Genomic DNA, 26432 nt, shown 5'->3' on the forward strand with positions numbered 1-26432 from the left:
CGTCACACTCATCCCTACACAACCATTCACACACACATAACTTATAAGTACTACAGATCATGTGGCTGTTGTGAGCAGGGCCGGCTCCAGGCACCAGCTTCTCAAGCAGGTGCTTGGGGCGGCCGTTCCGGACAGGGGCGGCAGTTCCAGGTATTCGGCGGCAATTCGGCGGATGGTCCCTCACTCCGCCTGGGAGTGAAGGACCTCCCGCCGAATTGCCGCCGCAGATCGCGATCGCGGCTTTTTTTAGATCGCGATCGCGGCTTTATTTTTTTTTTTTATTTTATTTTTTTTGGTTTTGGCTGCTTGGGGCGGCCAAAACCCTGGAGCCGGCCCTGGTTGTGAGATAACTACACATCATAAGTATACGGCAACGCATGAGGCCTAAGATCAAGTCACCCCATGCTCCTGAGGAGAGCAGTCTTCTCTCAGAAAGGCAAACATACATATTTACAATGTATCACAAGGAACAAGTGTTTCAACATATATCCGTCTCGAATTATTCACAGGGAGGAGGCAGATTACAGTAGCTCTTCACTTAACTTAATCTTGAAAAATGCGACTTTAAGCGAAACGATGTTAAGCGAATCCAATTTCCCCATAAGAATTAATGTAAATGGGGAAATTGTGTTAGGTTCCAGGGAATTTTTTTTCGCTGCCTGCTAGAACAGTACTTTTTCCACTACTTGCAAGATTCTCTGGAAGAGCAGCCCGTTGGAGCTAGAGGGTGGGGGCTTGGAACCAGGGTGGGCCGGCAGCCCCCCAGCACCTCCCAAGCGCCGGCGGGCATCGCGGATAAGTGCCTTCCCCCGCCCTCTCTGTACCTCCTGAATGCGGCAAAACAGCTCCTTCATCGCGTTCAGGAGGGGGGAGGTGCTGATCTGCGGGGCCTGCGGGTGGGAGGCGCTGGGGGGGTGGGGTGGAAGGGAGCTAATAGGAGGGCTGCCGGCCCGCCCTAGTTCCAAGCCCCCACCTGCAAAACAACATTATAAGTGAACATTGCACAACTTTTAAGGAGTATATTCCCTAATAAATGAGTGACATAACAACGAAACAACGTTCACTGGGACAACGTTAAGTGAGGAGTTACTGTATATTCAAATGTTAATGAATAAATAGCATTCCATTCCTATTGATTAAAGCTTTAAGTCAATAAATAACTAATCATTCTGGTGCTACCAGAATTAATTGTTGATATTGTACCAAATAGCATTAAACAGAGATGTATAAATATGTTGGACTTTGCTCTGAAGTTCATATTTGCTGGTTTGGCTTAAAAACTGAGCACTGGGAATATTGAGGTTCTCTACAGCCCAGAATGTAATGAACAGGAATGTAGTTTATTAATTAAAATACATAAAAACAAGCCCCAATATTGACTAGCAACTGTCACATGACAGTAGTAGAAAGAACCATAGAAAGAGATATTTTCTTCTAAGACTGAACAAGGAACTTTAGCAGAATGGGGAAAACAATATTATTCGGGAGCTACTTTACCTCTCTCTTCACCCAAGCTTCTGCCTGCAGCCTTTTCCAGCCCCTCCCAGCCTGCCTTCCAGCTACAGTTTTTAAAAGACTCTAAAAATATCCTCACAGTCATATTTTGATGAATACAGCTCCTCTGATTGAAAGAGGACCAGCACAAGGCAAATGCACAACTTACATCCTCAAAATTTGCCAACTCCACATATTAAAAGAAATCATGAATCAGACTCTAAAAATCATGAGATTAAAAAAAAATAAAAATGGGGGGTCTTTTTATTTGTTTTCTGGCATTTAAGCCTTTAGGATTCACTTGGCCAAAATGTTTCAAGCTTTGGTCTGCAGTTATGAGGGATAGAAAGTTACTTTTTAAATTAAAGTACAGAGTCTAACGATCACATAACTCCAGGAACTGCACCGAAAAGTGCTAATTGTAATGGGTAGAACTGGTTGGAAACGAGAAATTTTTATTCCCCAGGAAATTCCAACATCTCAGGGGAAAAAATTATTTTGAATGAGAAGGAGAAGCTGAAATTTTCCATGGAACAAAAATTCTGAAAAATTTTGATTCAGAACCATCAAAATGTTTCATTTTGACAGTGTCAAATGTTTAATTTTCGCCCTTATAATCTATATAATATTAAAAATTATGTAATTAAGGAACCATTTCATTTTACATGTATATAATATTAAAATTAATATTACATACACGTTTAAATGAATCAAAACAATAAAATCGAAATGAAAAGTTTTACCTTATTCATTGAAACTAAACATTTTGACGTTATTGAAATGAAATATTTCAACATTATCAAAATAACATAGGCAAGTCAAAACAATTCAGCTTGACTTTTTTCCTGTTGAAACAGTCATCAAAATTGATGCATTCCCACAAAACGTTTAGATTTTGAAAAAGCTACATTTTCAGATGGGAAACTGTTCAGTCAAAAAAATGTCAACCAGCTCTGATAATAGGCTAGCTCATATCATCTTACTTATACCGAAAACAGCCTTATTCCTCAAGTAGTCCAATTAGAGCCAATGGAACTACTCAAGGAGAAAAATGCTACTTAATATGAACAAGGATGAGACATTCTACAAAACTTTGCTGCCATTGCATTGCATGGTATGTGCTATTTTTAAACAAAGCACTACTTTATTTCCTGCATAAATATTATTTATAGCAAAAAAGTATCTCAAGTGCAATTTATTCAAAGTTCACATCAATATCCTACTCAGAATAATAGTAATAGAATTAAATACTGTGTGATAAAAATAGAAGGAAAAAATTGCCACAGTGCCATAAGCTTTTCATTCAGCCCCCATTTAAATTTAATGTACATTTGCAAGGTATTGTTCATAATTTATAATAAATAAAGTCTATAAGTCTACTGCAAGGGAACTTCCACTTAACAAGGACAGACAAAAGGCAGACCTTTTCTTTCTGTACAACATTTCTTATAAAGATACAGTAATAAAGCCTCATGCAAGAGACTGATCCTTTCTTTACAATAAGAAGACTATGAAGGAAAGAAAATTTTCTAAGCCACTTGGCCTGGTTATTTCTCAGTCAAAGGGTATATCAGTTACTCTACACAACTGCAGCATTCCAAGCAATAAATTAAATTATGGACATTAGAAGCAAGCACGGTTTACATCTGGGCAAGATTTAAAACTGAGGCACATTTGATGATTTCTGTAGTCCCAGCAGAAATATTCCTGCAGAAATAATCCCCTTAAAACATGCTTTCTTAAAAGACTTTATTCTTTCAAATGCCCATGTGCCTTGTGCATATTTGATTTTTTTTAATGTGACATGAAAAAAACAACCTTGATTTCCTCAACTATTTTCCCTTTCTTTAATCGTTCTGTGATCTGGGTAGTGCTATTGCTTTAAAGTTCTTACTGTGCTCCAGCATCCATGAGGGCAAACTCCTGTGCGTGCCTGGAGCACATTGACTTCAGTGGCGTTTAACACAAGTCCAAGTCTGCTGGGTCTGATGTGTTTGTAGGTTTTGGGCCTTAATACGTATGTAATGCAGTAGGGCTTGAACCTAGGATCTTTGGTTTAACATGCTCACCATGCTCTGTGATTGAAAAAAAAAAGGTTTTAGCACACTCGTAATTCCCATTTTGCTCATGCCAAACTGGGTAAGACTGGATTATGCATAAACAATATTTTAGTTCATTACAAAATTGTTTGATTAGCTCTAATGGCTGCACAAGAGTCTGGAATGGCTGTTGGCATTGCATCCTCCGGTTCCTGATGCTGGAGAACACTTTATGTAATTTGTGCTGAGAAGATCATAAAAACAGAACAGAAATAGACAGTGCATCAGGGTCAGATTCTCAGCTGGTGGAAATCAGTGTAACTGCATTTATGCCAACAGAGCTGTGCCAGTTTACTCCAGCTGAAGATCTGGCCTTTTTTTTTTAATTCAGCAGATTACAGTGAGATGCAATTTATGCTATTTATTGCAGCCATACAATTTTCCTGCCACCATCCTCAGCAACTGTAATCTCTTCCCTACAGAGGTGGGAGTAGAACTGTATGAAAAGTTCACAATGAACCATAGACACCACCCTGCCAAGCTCACTTGTTTTTGGGATTTGGTATAGACATTAAAACTTGATCATGCATTTTTTTCTTCCTGTAAAGACCTGTTGAGGTTCAAGAGAATGCAGGTAAAGATTGAAGTGTACCTGGATTAATGGATTGTTTTGCATCACAAATTAAATCTTAAAAAATGTGTGGCATGATGGTGAAATTCAGTGGTTTCAACTGTGTTTCACTTGGAGTTCTGGGATTCAAACTCAAAGCCAAAATTGGGTGGTGGTGGGAGATGGATGAGGATGAGTCCACAAGGATCATCCTTAAAGAAAATATTCACAGGAACCCTTGTGTGGCAAAGCTTTTGAGTTCTTTACAGCAATAATCTGGAGATAGGATCCTCTTATTTTTTGAATGCTACTTAAGGTTTTAAAAAAAACCTCTGACATGAGAATGTAAAAAGGGAGATAAAGTAAATATTTAACAAAAAGAGATTCCTTGCATGTCTTTGCTGGAACTCGCTTGACATAGAGGACGGGTATTTCAAGAGGCACAATTTGCTTTAGAGGGCTGTTGCTTATATTGCGGTATGTGGATGTATAAATGCTTATCATTGGAATGTGATACAGAAGAGGAGGAGGGGTGGGAAATGGCACAGTGGCAGGTAGAATTACTTGAAACTTTAGCTGCATTGATTATTTCAAAGCACTATCCAAAACTCTAGGTGCTATAATCCAAGACAATACAACAACAAACCAATCCATAACATTGCTGTCCTGCTGTAAATCCACCTCCAAAATAATATGAACCCACCAGAAAATAAATACAAAGAAAAATTACGCTATTCTCCCAAAGGACATCTCTCCCTGCACTCCCCCAATCTTTTCACTCTCCCCAAAAGTGAAGGATAGACGCAATTTAATTTTGTCCAGGACATTGACAGATTATGGCTATTTCAGACCAATTGAGATGTACATTTCAAACTGTTAGATATTGTAAGATAGCTGCATTATTGATGCAGAAGATACTATTATCTGTAATTAAATCACTTAACATAGCCCCACCTGCTGCTAGGGAAGAAAGAGAGAGATGGATATAACTGACTATTTTTAATTCTTGAGAGGTGTTCAGATAGTGCTGAAGTCCATGTAAGAACCTAGATAGTTGGTAGTTGCCATGGGTGGAGTGAATACCTGATTCTGTCAGGAACAGAAGTGGTCGTAACTATATAGCACAATTGATTGTGGCCATATTTGTGGTAACACCTGCACTGGGGCTGGAGTCACACAGAAAATGTGACAACTTTTTAAAAAGATCTTTTATTTTCTGCAACATAGAGCCACTGGGGCTGCTTCAGGGCCAAAACTCCACTGTGGTGTGGTTAGAGTCAATCGAGCAGCACTCGCTTACCCCAGATCGAAATTTGGCCCATGATCCTTTGAAAAACTAGACCCTTACTACAGGGACTATATTTATATTCTCATTGATAATTTGTTTTTAGTTTTTGATAGTGTTGTTTGAGATGGCAAGTAGCCTTGTTTGTAAAACAGAGCCTTATTTTACAATAGCTGACATCAGTTATTATAATATACGTACACAAATTTTACTATAAACCTACACAATCTGTGGTCTCTAGGGTGTTTTCCTCATATCTCTGTTTGATCTGCCTTGGGAAATGGAGTGTGGGCGGTGTGTACATCGAGCACATCACCGGCCACCGACAGTACCAGGAGGCGTGAGCCAGAGTGACATCGTTCTCCCACTTCGAGAAAGGGACCAACTGACCTTCTCCGTTGGATCATATGAACTGGAACCATAAGCTCCCTGAACATTAAATCTCACCAAATGAGGGTCAATCCATCCTCATCATCATATCCACTCATTATAATCCACACCCGAACATAGCCACTTTATGAATTTCATACCCTCATATCTCAATGTCTATACTTTGACCCATCAACCTTTTACCCTCAATCGGGGATATTGCAGATTATGTATTCCTCATGCCACCTTATCTTAAACCAAACTTTGCACCCTCGATAATCTTTATGTTATTCCCTGATAACCAGAAACTTCAATGCTCAAACTCTGTTCACTATTTTTTTTAACATCATCTTAATAAAATTTTTAAGTCACTCTGGCCTCATCGCTGTTTGTCGTAAAGCTGATAAATCCAGCCAGTAATACAAGATCAATACCCTGAACGCCACTTTCAGATATCCGCATTAGTGTGTAAAGAGTAAATTATATCACAGAAATTAATGCTGGAAATGGCCTGCTAGGTCATCTGATCCTTTCCCTGCATGGCTGTCACCTACATGATATGTTCTTGTGCTTCATCTCATCCAATTTTAATTCTCTCTCCTAATAAGGCATCTACTACTTGCCTTTGGAGACTATATCACAACTAATAGGTCTGACTGCCAAGATGATTATTTCTAGTCTTTATTACTAATTATTCTGCCTTAGACCACCCTAAACAGTTCCTCTCATTCTTTGATGCATCATTTGCCTTCTGCAGATACTTGTAGAGGGCTATCATGGCCACCCTTAATGTTACATCAGTCCTGATTCTCCATTGACTTCACCAGTGCAAAGTAGGTGCAGAACATGCCAAGTCAGAACTGTAGCCACTGTGCACTGCGGTGGAACAGTAAATTTCTTCTACAACTGTAAATGCTCCCTCATAGGAACAGCACCCTCTTGCCTCTGAGCAGGGATGCCATCTTCTGAACAGCAGCATGCAGGTTTTAAGCAGCAACATGAGTCAGGAAAAAATTGGTGGGGATTGTCCAGAAGGATAAGTCCATTGCCAGACTTAAGTATGCACAGTGCCTCTCTCTTGGGGAAATAGGCATCTGTTCACCCAGGAAACTGTATTGGGAAGCCTAGAATAATCAGCTTATATCAGTCCACCCTCAGTGATGTTATTTAAATTAAAGTGGAGCATGAAAGCTGAGCAGAGGAACTGGTGAAAAAGGCTGGCTATACCAAAGCAATGCAAAGAGACTCTCACGGTGCTATAAATCACAGCAGGCCAAACTTTCTTCCCTAAGTGGGTTCCTCTTACTCAAAAATGATCTCCAGGCTCACGCTATACATGAAGGATGAACTACTATATTTATACTGAATGTCCAGCTGCAGAATCTGTCTTTCAGATTGCTCAAGAGCTGGCCATCTAATAGATGGAGGGGCTTGCTGCCATGGGTAAAGGGCTCCAGTGGAGTGGAAAGAGGGAAAAATTCATGAAGCACTAACAGGCTGCAGTTTTCTTAAGACACACAGAGTCTGTGTGTCTAACGGTGAGATTGTGGAGATGGCTGTGGTGCGGGGAAGGTTGTGGGTTTGCATTTTGCTCAATCTCACACTGAAAAGCCCCCTCCAGTTGACCTAACTGAAAAATAGGTACCCTACTAACAGGCTAGGGCCATCAAAGGCAGTTAGATGTGATTCGTGCCACATCACTCCCTTGTGTACTGTTGGTTCTGAAACTGAAGCGTGTCAGCCTGATGAGCCATTGGCTCAGGGGAACTTTGACTTTGTAGAGACAGTGTTTCAACTCACCCATTAGCTAAAATGATATAGACCCTTACCCTATAGTCCTTATGTGACAAGTAATAGCAGTCACATAGCTGATGACTGCACCTAGGTTGCTAAACCTTGATTTTACCAGAACAGAAGGTAACTATTTTGCTTTAGAAAGGTATGATGTACTTCCCCCACTCTGGCACTACCTTGCCAGCACTCGCTAACATATCAAGTGGGAGGCCATGGACTCACCCTGTCAAGGGGAGATGAAGCACAGATAACAGCACTAACTATTCCACCCCTTATAGTTCTTAGCAGTTAAAACCAAATTCTGCCTGCCTCCTGCAGAAGAAGATACTCAGACAAATGATCTCATTGAAGTCAGCAACTGTTTCCATGAGTACGTACTTACCAGTGTGGATAAGGGTTTCACAAATAGGACCTAATGCACTGGGGGAAATGATTTAAATTCACACAAATGGACATTTAGCATCTGCTTTTATTGCTTTTTTTAATTCGCCTCTGTAGTGCAATTATTTCTAGCCCCCTTCACACCATACTTCAGTGGGCAGAATATTACCAGCAACCTCACACCCAAAAACAGAATAATGTTCCCAATTCCTAACTCCTTAAATAAGGGGAAAATCTCCCCTAACAAATGGCAGAACTACTTGAATTTAACATTTTCCTCTAAAATATTAATGGCGTACAATATAAACAATTAAATAGCTTTCAGTTAAATAATGCATGCATATGAACTGTTCATCCCCGAGTTAAGGATTCTTACTTGTGACAGTTTGGATAAATATATTATTCAATGTCAAGTTATTTCATACAATACATGATGTATATTTTGCATCTGTTTCATAACATAATGGATGAATAATTGCATCTCACAGTATAAATACTGGAACAATATGCATCATGAATTATAAACTTAATAGACCCTCAGATAATCCAGTGGTTATAAATTTGTGCAAAATATGAGTTTCAGTTTACCTCCTGTGTCAAATGTTTCACTGTGGAACTGTTTCCTATTCACCCTGAAGCTAGTGGGGACAGACTCAGGCACCTTGTCAGTTTCAGTGAGCATGCTTGGAAGGCATCATGTAGTCTATCCAGTTTATAATAATGAGAAAAAACACTCGTTTGTACAAGTTGTTCTTTCATAGGTGTCCCATTCCCCACCCCCACCCCCATCTTAGCATACTACTACTTTTATCAAACACATATATATTAGCTAAATGTAGTGGTACAAAAACAATGAGGAGTCCTTGTGGCACCTTAGAGACTAACACATGTATTTGGACATAAGCTTTTGTGGGCTATAATCCACTTCATCAGATGCATGGAGTGAAAAAAAGTAGGCAGGTATAAATATACAGCACATGAAAAGATGGGAGTTCCCTTACCAAGTGGGGGGGAGGGGTCAGTGCTAACGAGGCCAATTCAATTAGGATGGATGTGGCCCATTCCCAACAGTTGACAGGAAGGGGTGAATATCAACAGAGGGAAAATTACACGGCTACCGCTCAGAAACCTGTAGTGGTACAGTGGGCACATTTCAAAAGTTGATTCTGGTTTTAGAGATAGTTATGCTTTCAGACATATTCCCTATTTTTAACATGGGAGAATAGCACTACAACTGGTAAGATCCCTAGGACTTTGAAGAATGTTTTGAATGTACTGACTGCATATCAAGCTGTGAGTGTTTGCTTAAAAGCAAGTTCTGATAGCAAGTAGTTGGTCTTGTTGTTAAGACACTGAACAGAAACTTGGGGTGGGTTCCAATTCCCTACTCTTCCACAGATTTCCGGAGTGATCTTGGGCAAGTTACTTTGACCTGATCCATAGCCCATTGAAGATAATGGAAAGACTCCATTGACTTCAGTGAGCTTTGCATCAGACCCTTTTTCTCTCTGTGCGTCACTGCCCCATCTAGATAATGGAGACAACACTTCTTTTCCCTCACTTTCTTTCCATCTCCTCTATTCAGATTGTAAACGCTCCAAGGCAGGGACTGTCCCTTACTATATTTGTGCAGCACCTAGCACAGTGGAATCTGACCAGACCTTAGTTCATAGAATCATAGAATATCAGGGTTGGACAGGACCTCAGGAGGTCATCTAGTCCAACCCCCTGCTCAAAGCAGGACCAATCCCCAACTAAATCATCCCAGACAGGGCTTTGTTAAGCCTGACCTTAAAAACCTCGAAGGAAGGAGATTCCACCACCTCCCTAGGTAACCCATTCCAGTGCTTCACCACCCTCCTAGTGAAAAAGTTTTTCCTAATATCCAACCTATACCTCCCCCACTGCAACTTGAGACCATTGCTCCTTGTTCTGTCATCTGGTACCGCTGAGTACAGTCTAGATCCATCCTCTTTGGAACCCCCTTTCAGGTAGTTAAAAGCAGCTATCAAATCCCCCCTCATTCCTCTCTTCTGCAGACTAAACAATCCCAGTTCCCTCAGCCTCTCCTCATAAGTCATGTGCTCCAGCCCCGTAATCATTTTTGTTGCCCTCTGCTAGACTCTTTCCAATTTTTCCACATCCTTCTTGTAGTGTGGGGCCCAAAACTGGAAACGGTACTCCAGATGAAGCCTCACCAATGTTGAATAGTTGCGGGCCTCTAGGCACTACTGCAATATAAATGATAATAATGAAGCTGCAATGCTGCTGCTCTGTTTCTGTTACCACTGTGGGATGTAAAACAAGAGTCCTTATGAGAAATTATTATTTTAAAGGCCACCCAGGTAAATATTTCATGCTCTACCTAGCAGAAAGTCATCTTGTGGTGTTTAGATGCTGCATGTGAAGCTTGGGAAAGAGACTTCCACTGTAAATAAAGTTCTGTTGAAATTGTTAATACTTTGCTTGGTGGATACAACACATCTGTAACAACAGAAGGCATAGTGACTCAAGAAAATCATTGCATCTCTGCTGTTAAAATAAAACACAAATATTTTAAAACAAAGATGCCTTTGTATACAGACACAATAAAGAGGGAAGTATTGAAGGAACACTGAAAGTGCACGGTGTTTATACACAGACTGCGAAATTAAACAGGACAGGGTAATTCTGAAACTGTGTTTCTCTTTCTTTCTCTATGGTTACTATCAGATGGGATGAGGATATACAAACATGTACTTGTAATTTAGATTACATGTTTCTGTGTAGACTAGAGGGCCTTTCATTTTATTGGTTTTGGGGCAGGGGTGAGTTCAAAAGCATTTAAAGGATTTAGGAACACAAATTCCATTGAAATGCAATGGGACTTGTTTTCTTAAATCTCTTAGATGTTTTAGAAAAATCTTACCCCAAATTTATTATGATGATTACACTGAAGGCTAGTAGTGGAAGCCCAGCTTCGGGATGAACCCTTAAAAATTGTGTAAGGGAGCCCAAACTGTATTTAACAGTATTTGACCCTTCAGCAACTAAAGCATGGCTAGGCATACTTTAAACAAATTGTAGCCTTTGTTCCCTATTTTTCCGTGCACACATGAAACAGAGGAATAGAAAATGTGTGAATAAAAATGTGTGTAATCATTTGTGAAGGCTCAGGGTACCTGTGCAGTGCTTTAGATAATTCATAATTGTTATATGACCAGTAATAGCTGCCTAATGTTGACATACCTTCTCCAGTTACTTTAGCTAACATTAACTTTGTCAAGATCTGCAGTGTCAAAGTCAAATGGCAGAAGTATTTTAAATGTCTCAGTTCTCTTGACTGCTAATATTTGCATAGCATTATCGACATTTTGAAAGGCTTCAAAGTTGTCCCTAGTTATTCACATAAAGGGTTTTTTCTCTCTCTCTCCCAAGATATTTAACTTTCCTAATGCTTTGCAGAAAATTAGGTATATATGGGGAAAATCTGGGAAAACAAATCAGACAAGAAATGGTTTCTTAAGGAAGGTGTTTGCTATATAATACTTTTCTTATGATGGCTTTAAAAAGAGATTCATGATTACAAACACTTATCCTATATCGGCGTATACCTTTAGTCTGTATTTAAATGTACCTTGATATAGATTCTTCCTTAAAATAGTGCATGATGTAAGCACCTTCATCTGGCTTTATTTAACATGGAAAACTATCTAATTTAATTGGACCTAAGAAACAAGCCTTGATTTATGTATTTCTTGGGCACCCAGATTCCCATTAAAATGCATAGGAGTTCTGGGTGTGTCAGGAAAACAGGATCAAGCCAGAAAGAGTAGCCAAAGAGATGAAAACATGGGGCCAAACCGCAGTTGGTAAAAATCAGTGTAGCTCCATTGAAGTCAATTCTTTGCAGCTGAGGTTCTGGCCTATTTCATGTTACTCTAAGCCAGATCATTCGAACACAGTTTTTTTGTTGAATTAGGAAGAGCAGATTCCAGGGGCAACAAAATATTGATTGCACATGGTGCCATTTATTTACTTTATATTTACAGATATTGTGCTCAGCCTTATGAGCACTTAGCTTTACTTGGGGTCTGTGGTGTAGAAGGATTTTTTTAACTCACCTATGGAATCATCTGCGGTGAGTAATTGATTTGGCAGAAAAGCTAAGCTGAAAATTTCCTTTAATCTTTTCTTTCTTTACTTCTCAGTTTTCCCTCTTTTTTTGCTTTCCCTACAATGCCTCTTTTCTCTTTCCTTCTGTTTTTTATCATGTTGATGGTTCCAGATATCCTTGCTTATGCTGTCAATCACATGCCATCCTGTCGAAGAGTGTATGCCCCATGAAAATCACTTGGGATAGATTATTTTTATCCATCCTTTCAAAGGAAATTCAATTTAACAGTCATTTTGAATAGCATAAAACGCTAACTTATTTGGCATCTTTATTTTAAATGAAAGCACCGGATTCTCTTCCTGTCAAAACATTGGATTTCTCCATAGGAAGAATTCTACCACTGCTTGATTGGTAATAAGCATGTAGTGAGTGGTACACCTTAATAAATCAAGATCTCAAGAGGCCGATCTGTGTTTGATCATAAAAGTGCTGTACTTATTTGAACCATATGTACCTTCTAAAACACAGAGATTTATAAATCTTCTCTTTCATCTGTTAAACTATTAAGAAATTAAATATAATTTAAGACATTTTAACTTATTTTTAGTAGATTCACTCAATAGAAACAGTGCCATATAATATTTATAAATAAAAAAATTGGCTTTCCCTTGATAGGACAGTTAGATAATGTTCTCCAGGACTATTTCAAGTTGTACTCCACCAGAGTGTAACAATAAAATACTAATATTTTCACTTTTATATGTGTATTGAAACTCTATTTCAGAATAACCCTGGAGGAACTAATGGTATTTTAACTCCCTATTTTGCACTTTTTGCTCAGGGAAAAGTCCTACTACTACTACTAATAATAATACTAATAATAAATAAATACCTAGATGTCATATAATGTTTGTCATCCGTACATCTGAAAGTGTTTTACAAAAGAGATAAGTATCATTAAATATTGAAGTCAGTGTGGAATTTTCCTGAGTAAGGAGAGAGAAAGAAGAGCTTAGGTGAAGTGGGGACAGTTTGCCCTTGGCCACTCTTTGAGAGGGCACCCATATCAAGCTGTAACCTGGCACGCGGGATCACAGTGCCACTCAGGTTTGGCCCAGTGGCCCCTCCTCCATGACAGAGGGGTGACCAGGCCAACCTGAGTGGCACTGCGACCCCACACACCAGGTGGCATTGCTCGGAACAGGTAAGTTGCTTAGGCTTCGGCTTCAGCCCTGGGTGGTGGGTCTCAGGGCCCTGGGTTTCAGCCCCATTTGGTGGGGCTTCAGCTTTCTGCCCTGGGCCCCAGCAAATCTAATGTCGGCCCTGCTTGGCGGACCCCCAGAAACCTGCTTGTGGCCCCTCAGAGGGCCCCCAACCCCGGTACAGAATAAGGTGGCCAGGTGTCCAGTTTTTGACCAGAACACCTGGTTGAAAAGGGATCCTGGAGGCTCCGGTCAGCACCACTGACCAAGCCATTGACTGTGCGGTTGGCGGCGGTGCGCAGCAGGGCTGGCAGGCTCTCTGCTAGCCTCAACTCCGGGTGGCTCCCAGGAAGCAGCCAGCATGTCCCCCCTCTGGCTCCTATATGTAGGGGCAGAAGGGGACTCCACAATTAGCAACTGGCCAATGGGAGCTGCAGGGGCAGCACCTGCAGACGGGGCAGCACACAGAGCCTCCTGGCTGCACCTCCGCGTAGGAGCTGGACAGAGGACATACTGCTGCTTCCAGGAGCTGCTTGAAGTAAGCGCCTCGTGGAGCCTGCACCCTTGAACCCCCACACCCCCCGCGCCCAAATACCCTGCTCCAGCCCCTCAAGCCACTGCTGCAGCCCTGATCCCCCTCCCACCCTCCAAACCCCTCAGTCCCAGCCCGGAGCCCCGTCCTGCACCCCAAATCCCTCATCCCTGGCCCCACCCCAGAGCCCGCACCCGCAGCCAGAGCCCTCACCCCCTCTCGCATCCCAACCCACTGCCTCAGCCTGGAGCCCCCTCCCGCACTCTGAACTCCTCATTTCAGGCCCCACCCTGGAGCCCGCATCCCCAGCCGGAGCCCTCACTCTCACCCCCCAACACACCCCAGCCCCCTGAGCCAGTCCAGTGAAAATGAGCGAGTGAGGGTGGGGAGAGCGACCGACAAAGGGAGGGGGGATGGAGTGAGCGGGGGCGGGTCCTCAGAGAAGGGCAGGGCATTGGCGGGGCCTCGGAGGAGGGGTGGGGCAGGGGCGGGCAGGAGCGTGGTGAGGGTATTCAGTTTTATGCAAGTAGAAAGTTGACAACCCTAGTTGAGAACCACTGCTCTGGACAATGAAATTTAAAGCTATAGGGCAAGCTTAAAAGCTGGTGAGCTCAATGGACTTGTACTGATTTATACCAGCTAAGGATCTGGCCCTATGCCCAACCAGTTGCATATATAATGGTGATTTAACTTGTTACAATTACACACTTGTCATTTTTCTTCCTTTTAAATTACCAAGATCAGGGGGTAAGGGATGGGAGATCCTAGCCCCACTGAAATCACTGGCAAAACTCCCAATTCCGTGGGCCATGAGTTCCCCCAGGATGACTATATTTTTGGTTTATATTACATCTTTTCACCTGCTGTATCTATCCACCTACTCAGTTAGGTACCCAATTTCCAAGTTTTTGCTCTTTCACAAACATTTCACTGACAGTATCAAATTGGAACCATGTGATTTGCATGTTGTACGAATAGTTTGACAAAACATATCTTTGCTCCTGGTTTTCCTTATTTTTTGTTACGATCACAGTGTGGCTCTAGCCTCACTTACACCAGTTCTGCACCAGTGTAACTCAGTTTACTTCAGTGTAATTACTCCTGATTTGCACCAAGACCAAAGCGATCAGAATCAGACCAATGCCTTCCATTCTGTGCATTGAAAGAGAGCATATTTGATTTTTTTTCCAGCATACTGTTTTATCATTCTAAAACATCAGTATGGTCACACAAGACAATCTAACTTTAATAATAAATAAAGTGAGGAGGAGCATGGGTGCATGTCAAAAATTTATCCCAAATGTGTTATACTGTCACTTGTTTAAAACATGCATTACTTCCGTGTCATTATAATCCATTGAAAAAACAGATACTGAAAATGCTTTCCACTGGTCTGAAAAGAGCCTCTCACCCTCACCCCCTTTTTTTAATTAAGTTTCCATCATTACAGTGAGTTGATGTTAAGTAGCAAAATATCAACATTGAATTTCTCTTCAAAAATGAAAGAAATAAAATTGAAGACTAGAGAATATTTATTGGACTGGCATATATTCCTTTGATTAAATTTTAAAATCTCTATGTTTACAGCCTGTTTAATGGTTTTATGTTGTTATTTTTAATGGGAGCTACAGCTTCACTGTGGAAAGCTATGAAGGGGAACTTTACTCCAGAATTCTACATGAGCATACGCTTTGGTTTCTGTAGGGGTGGATGTAGTAACCATACTATATATCTTGGCAGATTTGTAATGTTTTATGTTTCCATTGCATAAGACATAAAAATAGATCAGTTACATTGCCACCTGCTGAATATGATCTACAATCACTAAGAAACATAAACTAAATACTTAGAAGACAGAAAAAAGGGAAAGATTAATTTTAAGCACAAACAGCTACTTAATGAGATCAGAGCACAATCTAACAAGCTTAACTATGTAAATGCATCTCATGTTTTTAAAGGTTTGAATTCTATTGAATATTTGCAACTAAACCAAATTTAGAGGGGGAAAAACCCAAAATGTACCCAGCAATCTGTTACATGAATAGGATCCCACCAGTAATAATCTTGTCCAATATTGTAAAAAGATAAGGAGAAAGTTCTGTGCTTCATAAGGCACTTAGACCATCCAAAAGTACAATAATCACCTTATTTAATTTCAGAGATTTTTATGAAATGTGATTTGTACAGACAAATACGGGAAGGTCTGTATTTAGAGTTGTGTTTGTGGGATTTATTTTTCCCTCTGATGTTTGCTGTACTCTGACTGCAGGCTTCATGTTCAAATCCACAAATTCCAAAGAAGTGTCTAGAAGAAAGTTGATTCCTCCATGGGAAGAATCATCCATGGACATCAATGATCTATCCCTTTTGACTGGGACAAATACATTCTCCAAATGGAGCTTCTTAGCGAGGATCATCTGCTGTTAAAAAGAAGAGATTGTGTCATGTGCCTCCTTTTAGTCTACAAGGACTGTAGGTTTACAAGTATCTGATGTGACAGCCAATGTAGTGACTGTTTCTGCTAGGACATTTGAATGTTGTAGTGCTGTGATAACCAGGAAGAGTGAATGTCCACAGTTGACTCAAGTCCTTTAGTTTGTTATTGTCTTTAGCTGTATTGGTCATAACAGATCTAGGGGAAATCCTAGCTCCATTGAAGTCATAGGCAAAACACACACTGACTTCAGTGAGGCCAGGATTTCACACACACACACACACACACACACCGTGTTTATAAAAGGTAGTTGAAAGGTGAAATTTCTTCCCCATTTTGCATATTAGCTGACTATTAATTCCTGATTAGCATTCATAAATTGGAAGAGCTAAATCCTTGATGCTATGAAAGTGAGCTTATATCATCCCAGTTACTGAATGTAGCGGAATACGATGTTTCTTGCAGCTATTAGGATATTGCTTTCTGTTTATTGCTCTATCAAATTTCTGAGGAGTCGGCCCAGCTGCCATATTGTGGGTTAAAGCGGCTGCATATTATAGCAGAGTTCCTCACTGCACTCTCTCACAATGACTTTTACTTATATTTTTCACATTAACTGAAAATTTAAGTATCGCAGACTAAAAAGTATATGGATTCTTTTTGTGTATGGAAAAACAGAGTGGTAACTTTCAGCGTTATCACTATCTGCGACTTCATAAGTTATCTCTTTTTTTGGTGTGATTCATTCTGTCTTTTTAGTACAATGGGTCAAGGTGAAAGCGTAGGGGTTGGGGAAGAAATGAAGGATCTTTTCCCCCTTTGATATGCTATTTAGGCAACAGTATAGCTATTCTGAGCCCAATAAATAGCATTGAGATGCAGCTTCAAGTGTTCATCTGCAGTGTTTAAAAGCAGGATTGCTTTGAAGATTATGGGTAGGTCAGGGAGGCAGAATGACATTACTAGTGTACTGGCTCATGTTCAGTGGCAAAGATTCCTTGTTTCCCAGGGAGAAAGAACTGTGCCTCCTGTTATCAATTTTATATGGAATATTGCCAGTTAAGGGTCCCAACCTTGTCAGACTGATCCAAGCACTTGTAAGATGATATTTTTATTTTGGTGATGGATTACTAGTTGTGGTTCCTGTGTATCATCATTTGCTCTAAAGTACTGATGGGTTGAGGATGAAGGCTGGTTTTACTGTTACCATCCAATCAGGAAGAATGGCATGTCCAGAGAAACTAAACTGACTTTTATAGGCTTGAGGACAGGCTGAACTTTATTCTTAAAACCACTAGTAGATGGTTGTCCTCAAATTTGAAGGTTGTCTAATGAGTCTTATCCAGAAGGACTTTTTGATTTATCCTGTAATCATTTGTGTTACAAGTCTCTCAGGATCTTTCTATATCTCTCTGTCTTGGTTTCTCTTCTTTTCATACATCTCTTTTTGGCAAGAGGAGTGAGCAGATTTTGGAATTCACTGGTAGCAAAAATCTGAATTAATTAACACTCCTTTGTGTTTTGCAAGGTTCTTGCCAAAGCTGGCTAGCTATAATATTTGTAGTCCACAGCTAAACTGATAGTTAAAGAAATAAAATGTCATTCCGATTTCTGCTCACATTACATGGACATCACAGATTACATTAGAGAATCGATTACATTATTGTTTGAGACACATGGCAACCCTAAGTGCTACCTCTTGTTATGAAGCAGGCCTGAGAGGGTCACCTTGCATACTCTGCTTGTTCAGCATGTCAGAATCATTTGTCAATGTCCCACATCTGGAAAGCATCTTCACTGGAAGAATGCGCTGCAGAATTAAGTAATGTGGGAGGTAAGATTGTATTTCTGCAAAAATTTAAAGAGGGAACCGAAGATTTTTTTGAGAAGGCAAAAGAGGTGAGCGATAGACTTGTGTGGTTGTGATATAATGCTACACAAAGCCATGCGCCTGTGTAGCTTTGTCACCCTCCTTAACAAAGTACACACCGGAACATGAAACAATCAGTATTTATGGTTAACAACAGTAGCCTATATAGAGGGTCTGCAGGGGGGGGGGAGGGAGGGAAGTGTTGGCTTTTGAGAGTTGGGTTATCAGGGTAAATGATTAGTCTAGGCAGCAGCATGTTGTTGGCTATGCACTCAAAAATCACCATCTTTAAGAAGTTTTCTGTATTTAGAACACCAAGCATATTTTGCTGAAAGAAAAAAAAAAGGGTTTTAATTTAAAAACTGGAGATGTCATAATCAAATAGTTCCCAAGTTCATTCTTCTAGGAGGAGAGATATTTGCTCTAGCACAATCCTCGGAAGTTTGGAAGGATAGACACTAATTGGGAAACGAGCATTAAAACAGGGCAGAAATTAGCCATAGTGAATACAGCCTGGTATGGCTCTGCAAATAGCCAACAGTGTCCTGTCCAAGAAAGAAGAGAGCTGCTGGAAGCCCAGCACATCTCATCATTTTTCATTATCCTCACATAGAAGGGAGAATAATCCGAATCAGTTCATAAAAAGTGTGCTTGTTATAAGAAAGAACTTGGCAAGTGAGATTGCCTTGAATATCTGCCAATGTGTGTCTGGAAGGCAGAGGACAGACCTGCAGAATTGGACAGGGCATGGAAAACAGTGAGCACGGAACTGGGAAGTTTTGTTCAATTTCAGATACTGTAGTTCTTTTATGAAATATATTCTTAGAGCCTATAGTTGCTCTAAGCCTTTGATTGGTAAGTGAACTGACAGAGTCAATTTAGGAATGTGTAAATATTGAAACAACCATTTCTTTGTGTGCCCAGAGGAAGCAGAGAAATACTGTCCCTGCAGTAATGATGCTTTGTATTTATAAGATAAAGAATTCAAGGAGCTAATTACACTGCCTGAAATAGCTAAGTAGCATTCTACTAATCTTACAGATAGTTAAACTGAGATACATTGAGGTTGTGACTTGCCTAAGGATGGGAATGGAAGCAAACTGGCCTTTCCAGTCCTCTGTGCTAAACACTAAACAATACGGCCTCCTGAAACAGTCCTTCCTCTCCAAATAGGGTATCTTTTAAATTTCTATAGATCCATGTGAGGTGTAAGTTATGGAAAAAAGCCTTTTAGCTTTGGCATCAATACTGGCTTATCAAGGGGGGAAGCTCCTCTTTAGCTCACATGGTATGTAGTAGCTTCTGCATATACAACACAAGGAGCCTGATTGAATTCTCATATAGAGCAGGTCCAGCCACCAAATGGGAGGTTCTGCTAATTGGCTAAGTATTACCTAGTGTTGGCCACCAGTTTGTGGTCCATCTACAATACAAGGTTATGGATGAAATTTTTGCTATCATTTACACTCACACAGTCCCTATTGACTTCACACCAGTTTCCCCCAGCTTGTTTCATAAAGTTTTTGCAAACTCACCTTTTGCACTCTCCATTATTGCTTTAGGGCTGTTTTAATCAGTGAGAATGGGACCTGGAAGAGCATACGTGTCTTCTGAATGTTCACTATAAACACATTTAGACACCAGGAACAAATTTTCCTAGTACTGTTCAATAAAGTCAATAATGTTACACCAGGAATTAATTTGGCCCAGGGATACTAATTTTTAAATATGGATGCCTATATAGGACAAACCTCTCATAGTTAGACATCCAGATTAGTGTTATAGGAGGTGCATATATTTCCCTCCTCCCCAGCCTGATCTCAAAAGATGCTAAACTCTCTCAACATCTCAATGGGAGATGAGAATGCACCTGGCATGACTGAGTTTTATGTACAAGTCTGTCGATTTAAATGCCCAAATGTAGATTGCTCATCCTATTTCGGCACTCACATTTGAAAACCAGTCCACTCTGATTTCTTGTGCAGACCTAACCAAGAGACATATCTGTCAAGTGCAATATTGTCTCTGTTATGAGAATTTTGCTCCCAGGACAAGGTGCAGGTAAACCAGGGGAGTGTTACAAAGATATCTCTGGATCTTCTTCTGACCAGTGTATAAACAGAACTTTACAATTCCATTTTTCTCACTCCAAGGCTGAGTCAAAAATAGAATATATAGGGTTTTTATCATTGAAAAGGAAAAGCAGGAAGTGTTGTTTGAAACAAAAATTGTATTTGCAGTTCTGGTTTGATCCCGTTTCTTATATAAATACAAACATATATATATATTGAATGCTTCTGAAAGATTTCATTTGGAGAGAGAAATTTTCTGACCATGCAGAACAGGTACAATGCAGCACAGCTTTTCTTACATTTCACCACCAAAATATCCCACTTCTAATCTTAATATAATAGTAGCAGTGATGAAAAGGCTCTTCTACACAGGAAAGTTACAACCAATTAACTAAAGATGTTAAGTTAATGCACATAAGTTAAAGTGTGATAACCCCCATGTGGATGCCCACAAGTAATGTGGCTTTAGTGTGCTGTAGCTTAATTGTCCAGCATCAGGATTTTAGTCCCTTTTTTCAGGCTTGAGTTTTACTTCTTCAAAATAAACCAATTCAGCACAATGTTCACCAATAAACAGGTCCCTTTCCCTAATGCTGGGTCCCCAGAAAGAGCCTGAGCTGCTCTCTAAAGGTGTCATTTCCAAGGTGCTCTTTCTGGGCATTAAAACAAGTCTCTCTGCTCCCTTTTGCTTTCAGCCTTTCTGGCCTGCTCCTTGCAGGATTACACTCCCTAGGCCATCTGCCTGGGATCTAAGGAGGGCCTCTCTGCTCCCTTCTCTCCCTGAATTCAGGCTACCCTTTAACCCAGCAGACCTGGTACCGAGGGTACTCGATACTGAAAAAAACAGGCAAACAAAAAACTTGCAGCAGAGGGTCTCAGAGCCTGAGTCAACTGACTCAGGTTCATGCTATGGGGCTAAACACAGCAGTGTAGATGTTCCTGCTTGGGCTGGAACCTGGGATCTGAAACCCTCTCCCTTCACTGGGTTTCAGGCCCAAGTGGGTAAGTCTACATTGCTATTTTTAACCTCATCGCGTGAGACCCTTGTGCCTCGAGTCAGTTGACCAGGGCTCTGGGACTCACGGCCACGGGTGGGTTTTTTTGTTTTTTGCAATGCAGATGTGCCGTGAGTCACCAAGCTTCTATCATCTGACCCCGGTACTTATTCCCTTCAGCAGGGGAGAGGGAGGATGAGCCTGGGACAGGGTGCAGGTGAGCCCCAGCCCTCCTGAAAGGTCAACTCACCATGTGGCAGCTACCCCAAATCCCTAGTTGCCTTTGAAAATGTGGGCATACAGGGTACAGGATGTGTGCTACTCTCATTGATTTCAGTGGCAACATTTCCATTGAATTCAGTGGGAGCTGAGTTGGGCCTTCAATAGAAAAAAAAAACATATGAAAGGGATGAAAGGAAGCAATGTTATTGTGAAGTGACTGAGAATGTACTTACTTATCATTGGGGGCTTAACAGACATGCAGCTTGGTGGGGGAAGCAAAGACTGGGAGAATTTATCCACCAGAGCCTGAATTTTTGGCAAATGACTTTCCATTGATTCAGCCTCCTTTTCTCATTCGCAGTTAATGTTCTAAAGAGTTGTTTCCCTTTTCTGAAACACTAAAGAGGAAGCATTTTGTTTTTCTGTCACATGATAGAGTGAGCATAAAGATTACAATGTACAAATCCACTTCCAGGTCTCCAGGACATTTGGACAGTTTTGAACATTGTTCCCAGGTGTTCTGTGTCTCTCTCTTACTAGGCATTTGTAAGATTAAGAATATCTTAATGTCCCAAAAACCTTTTACCTCGTTCCCTAGAAAAAACATGAAAACAAAGTCGTGAAACTAAGTTGTTGGGTATTGATCATGCACACTGGTTGTATTTCAGAGCTCTGGGATTTAAACAGGACATCAGTCTTTCATAGCCCATCTGGATACCTTGGTCTTCACACAATGCTGCTGGATGAATATCAAGAGCGACTGTTTGTGGGAGGAAGGGATCTTGTGTATTCTCTCAGCTTGGACCGAGTCAGCGAGAACTACAGACAGGTGCGGTAACATAAAATAGTGCATGGCATGTGATTCTGCATGAGAATAACTTCCTAGGGCTGGGGGACTTGGATGGCTTAGGTGACTGGAAATGGGATAGTTGATGTTTTCACATTTAAAGGGACACCAAAGGGAAATTTCTCTTCTTCTTTTTTTTTAACTAAATTAATACCCACGATCACTTGACCTGCAAAAGATTGGTGGAAATAAATATTTCTCACACTATTTCAGCTTGTGTATTTTGTGCATTTGACAGCATTTTGTTTATAGTTGATTGAACTGTTTCCCTCATATAGTCTTTCCCACAGCAATGACGGGAAGGGAAAGCATTTAAAAAACCACAGAAGTACACAAATTGGAAGGGGCCTAGATTTCAAGTTGACTGTGTCCCTTTAAGTCACTGGCTCAAACCCAATCTAGGTGAGCAGTGTCTGAAAGTTAGTATCATTTGTAGCCTGTTCAATGGTTTATGGGAGAAGACTTGGTGGTTTCTACTGGAGAGGTTTGCACGTTACAAAATCATTGCTTATAGTCTACATGGCAGCCTTAGTGGAGAGGCCTCCAATGAATGGGGATGGAGACTGAACTGCTTTCTGACCCCTGAGGCTGAGATTGGAAGCACATTGACAGAGCAATGTAAGGACAGGTCCACAGTACACACTGTGCTCGCCTGCTCTGTGGATAAAGGATTTTTAAATCTGGCCCTTTTCAACAGCATCAAATTCACTTCAAAATAAATAAATAAAACACAGTTAGAAAAATATCTTTAACTGATTTCCACCGTGTACCAACCCTTAGACAATGAGCAGCTGACACAAATACTCAGGAGACAAGTGTATTAATGTGGCTATGTTGGAAATTAAATGTTGGGACTCCACAAAGCACAGTGATACACACAGGGCCTTACCCTTCCACTGTAAGATGGGCGTTCACTGCCCTTGCATTTGGTAGAAATTGCTCTTGTCCTGTGATGAGAGTAGTATCCAGGGATACAAAAACATTTAAGAAGTGTCTGTTTCTATAAAGTAACCAATCTTTCAATTAAGAATAAATCAGCATAAGAAGAGATGACAGCATAGAAGATCTTATGCTTCTATCCAACCATCTTAACCATCTTGTCCCATCTGGACACACTCTTCAGGCTCTCATTCCAGTGACTTTAAAAGAAAGATGAGCCATTTACTCTGAAACTCCACCCTCTGTCGGGAGGCCTGTGCACAGAGTATAATGATATGCAAAAGATCAGAAATTGGAATAAATGTTCTGCCTGACTGAACATATTTGGAAACATGACCTCATTGGGCTTGGCTCCTCAGAATCAACTTTCATAAGCTCTTTGGCTTTTCCTGTTGGTTATCCTAGAGTGCATTGCAGATATCCACTCCAAAGTCGAGAGGGCAGAGTAGAGAGACTTTGACTGCTGCTAGGGCCAACAATTTTATCAGCAAAGATGTAGACGGAAGGCACTTCATCAGACTTTTTCACATTAGAAATTTAGAGTGAAGTTTGAGTGATCCGGTTCATGCATTTCTTCCTAAGGACCTCATCGAGCTGTAATTAATGGTATATTAATTAGCCATTTGAACTTTTCTTTCATGTTGCAAACACTCATTGAATTAATCTAAGACACAGTTATAAACCAAAGAGAGTATAATTACCATTCCAAACTGATACTGTGAAGAAGGGGGAAAAAAGAGGAAAGGCAAATTTATCTATTTCAGTCCTATCTCTGGTAACAGAGACAAGTTTCCAGAAGCAGCAGGGAAATTTTGTAAAGCTAGTGACTCTGGATCATATTTCATAAATCTCCTTTTGTCTTTGGTATCCTTAAAACATGCTGAAAAATTTTGTTGCAGTGTCCCCCCGTCTCCACATGGAATATGAAGAGAGTTTTTATTACCTCTAGCCTTAAATCTGAGACATGGGGATTATCTAGAAAAACAAAAACCCTTTTCATCACAGATGTATCCCCTCTGTCAGAAAACAAGCCAAGAATTCCTAAGAATATTCAGCTATGATGAGTCCATTAGGAGCTCCTCTGAGAAAAGCAATAAAGTACTGGCTAGATGAAAAATGATTTTTGTGTTTATTGACTGCCAAAATAATCCAGCAAATCTAAAATAACTTAATTGGTGGAGAATTTGAGGTGTGCACTCTGTGGAGTCTACATTTTAAAGACATCTTTTCTGTTCCCCAGAGTTTGATTCCCTAACACCAAATTTAGAATGTAGAGTACATTTGTACCTGTAGGTGACTAAGTATGAATGTATTTCTCTTTCTAACAACATTAAAAACATCTTCATTTATTGTCCTGGGCACCTTTTACATAATTTTAAGAATCAGTACAATTAAAACCAACAACAAGCTCTCAGGAAGCAGTCTTGTGGCTAAAGCATTGGATTAGCTATTTAGGGGACCTTGATTCAACCCCAGCAGGCTGTAGACTTCCCATGTGACCTTAGGCAAGTCATTTAATCTCTCTGTACCTCAGCTCCCCATCTAGAAAATGGGGATAATGATACTTCCTTTCTCTTACCTGTGACTGTCTTACCTATTTGGATTGGAAACTCACTGGATAAGGTGTTTCTCTTCTTATGGGTATGTACAAGACCTAGCATAATGAGGCCCTGGTTTCAGGAGTGAGTTTTACCTACAGATCACACACAGCAGTTTTATAACTTATAAAATTGTTAAAATTGTTAGTGTATTCTACAGAAATAATTCTGAACGCTACAGCTTCCAGTGGTGATACTGTAGTGTTCTGGACCTTGTCTGGAGAAAGCTATGGTATTCTGTGGAGGGTGGGGAGTGATTGGAGGGGGGAAGAGAAACAGTGATCTGAGAAGTGGAAGGTGCATGTCAATAGGTTCACAGGACTAGTTCACAAAACCATACAAATGTTCAGATACTTCTGTATACCTTGTGAGGCCTCCCTCGTATGACCCTCACTGTCCTGGGATTTCTTATTCCCCTTGATACCACTTTTTGCATCTGGCTCTGCACACATTTGGGGCCTGAGACAAAGCCCACAAGACCTATCATTATCTAACACATCTTAGAAGAGGAGGCCTGTGTGGTGTTATGTATTATTCGTATCATTGTGGTGGAGTCTCCATCTCTTGAAGTCTTCAAATCAAGGTTTGAAGACTGGTTGCCTTTCTGGACAGTATGTTTTAGTCAAACACCAGTTATTGGGTTCAATACAGAGGTAACTGGATGAAACTTAATTGGCTTGTGATATACAGGAGATCAAACTATGTGATCTTCTGACCTTAAACTGCATGAATCTGTAGCTCATAACACTTCTCCAAACTGACCTAGACTTTGGAAGAAGGGAGGGTGTTGTTCAGAGACACTAAGCATGGTTCCAGCTCTGATTAAAACATTTCCTCTGCCTGAATTTGCTCAGAGTGGTTGCCTTATGTGGAGTTAAACCAGGCGAGAGTTTAGCCCAGCTATCAGTGCAATCTTAACATTCCACATGCTTATTCCTTTGAAAAGTATATATTTTAAGTAGCCTTTTCCTATAGTGGAATACAGACAAACCTTAATGTCAGCAGTCACTTCCCACTATTTATCTGTGAATTTCCAAGCAGAAATCTTATTTTCGTTGAGCTGAAAATGGTATCACCCAAAGTGGAGACATTTTTGTTTTCAGTTCTTAAAGTGCTAAGAAGTGAAATCATCAGGCTAGTCCACCCAGGTCATTGTTTCACATATTTTTCATCCATACAAAGTGGAATGAAATAAAATTGTATAGCATAGGTTAACTGAAAAGCCACTTGTGACATTTGGCCTTGCTTGCAATAATTGACACTAAGCGGGTGATCCTGCCTTCAGTGAGGTTAATAGCTAAATTCTCATTTACTTCAGTGGGAGCTGAATTCTATCCTAAGTGATGTTTAGAGCAGGAAACAAGTGATTTTCAAATTGGTGTTCAATGGGAAAGTGTTTAAAGTCTTTGGATATTAAGTGGGCACAGTTGTACTGAATTAGTACAAAATGCTTTGGTGCATGGATTTCCCTTCAGTTCAGAGAACCAATATTGAGTTTCCCCCAATGTCCAGGGCCGGCTCCAGGCACCAGGCACCCAAGCTGGTGCTTGGGGCGGCACCTGGAGGGGGGCGGCGCGGCGCTCCGGCCGCCGGGGAGCGCGGGGCCACAGCCGGGCTCGCCGCCTTCCCCCCGGCGCTCTGGCCGCCCCCCTC

At 40.7% G+C, this 26432-nt stretch overlaps 1 protein-coding gene across 1 annotated transcript in view; it reads left to right on the forward strand.

The window, feature by feature from the left end:
* Positions 1 to 26432, forward strand: part of SEMA3E (semaphorin 3E) — a 213829-nt gene that overhangs the window by 88452 nt on the left and 98945 nt on the right. Inside the window, exon 2 of the mRNA XM_026648659.1 lies at positions 22064 to 22224. Within this exon, the coding sequence (XP_026504444.1) occupies positions 22064 to 22224 (161 nt within the window). The remainder of the gene's footprint in view (positions 1 to 22063; positions 22225 to 26432) is intronic.

This window comes from Terrapene carolina, unplaced genomic scaffold (genome assembly GCF_002925995.2).
Source record: "Terrapene carolina triunguis isolate 2854851 unplaced genomic scaffold, T_m_triunguis-2.0 Scaffold68, whole genome shotgun sequence".
Lineage (NCBI taxonomy): Eukaryota > Metazoa > Chordata > Testudines > Emydidae > Terrapene > Terrapene triunguis.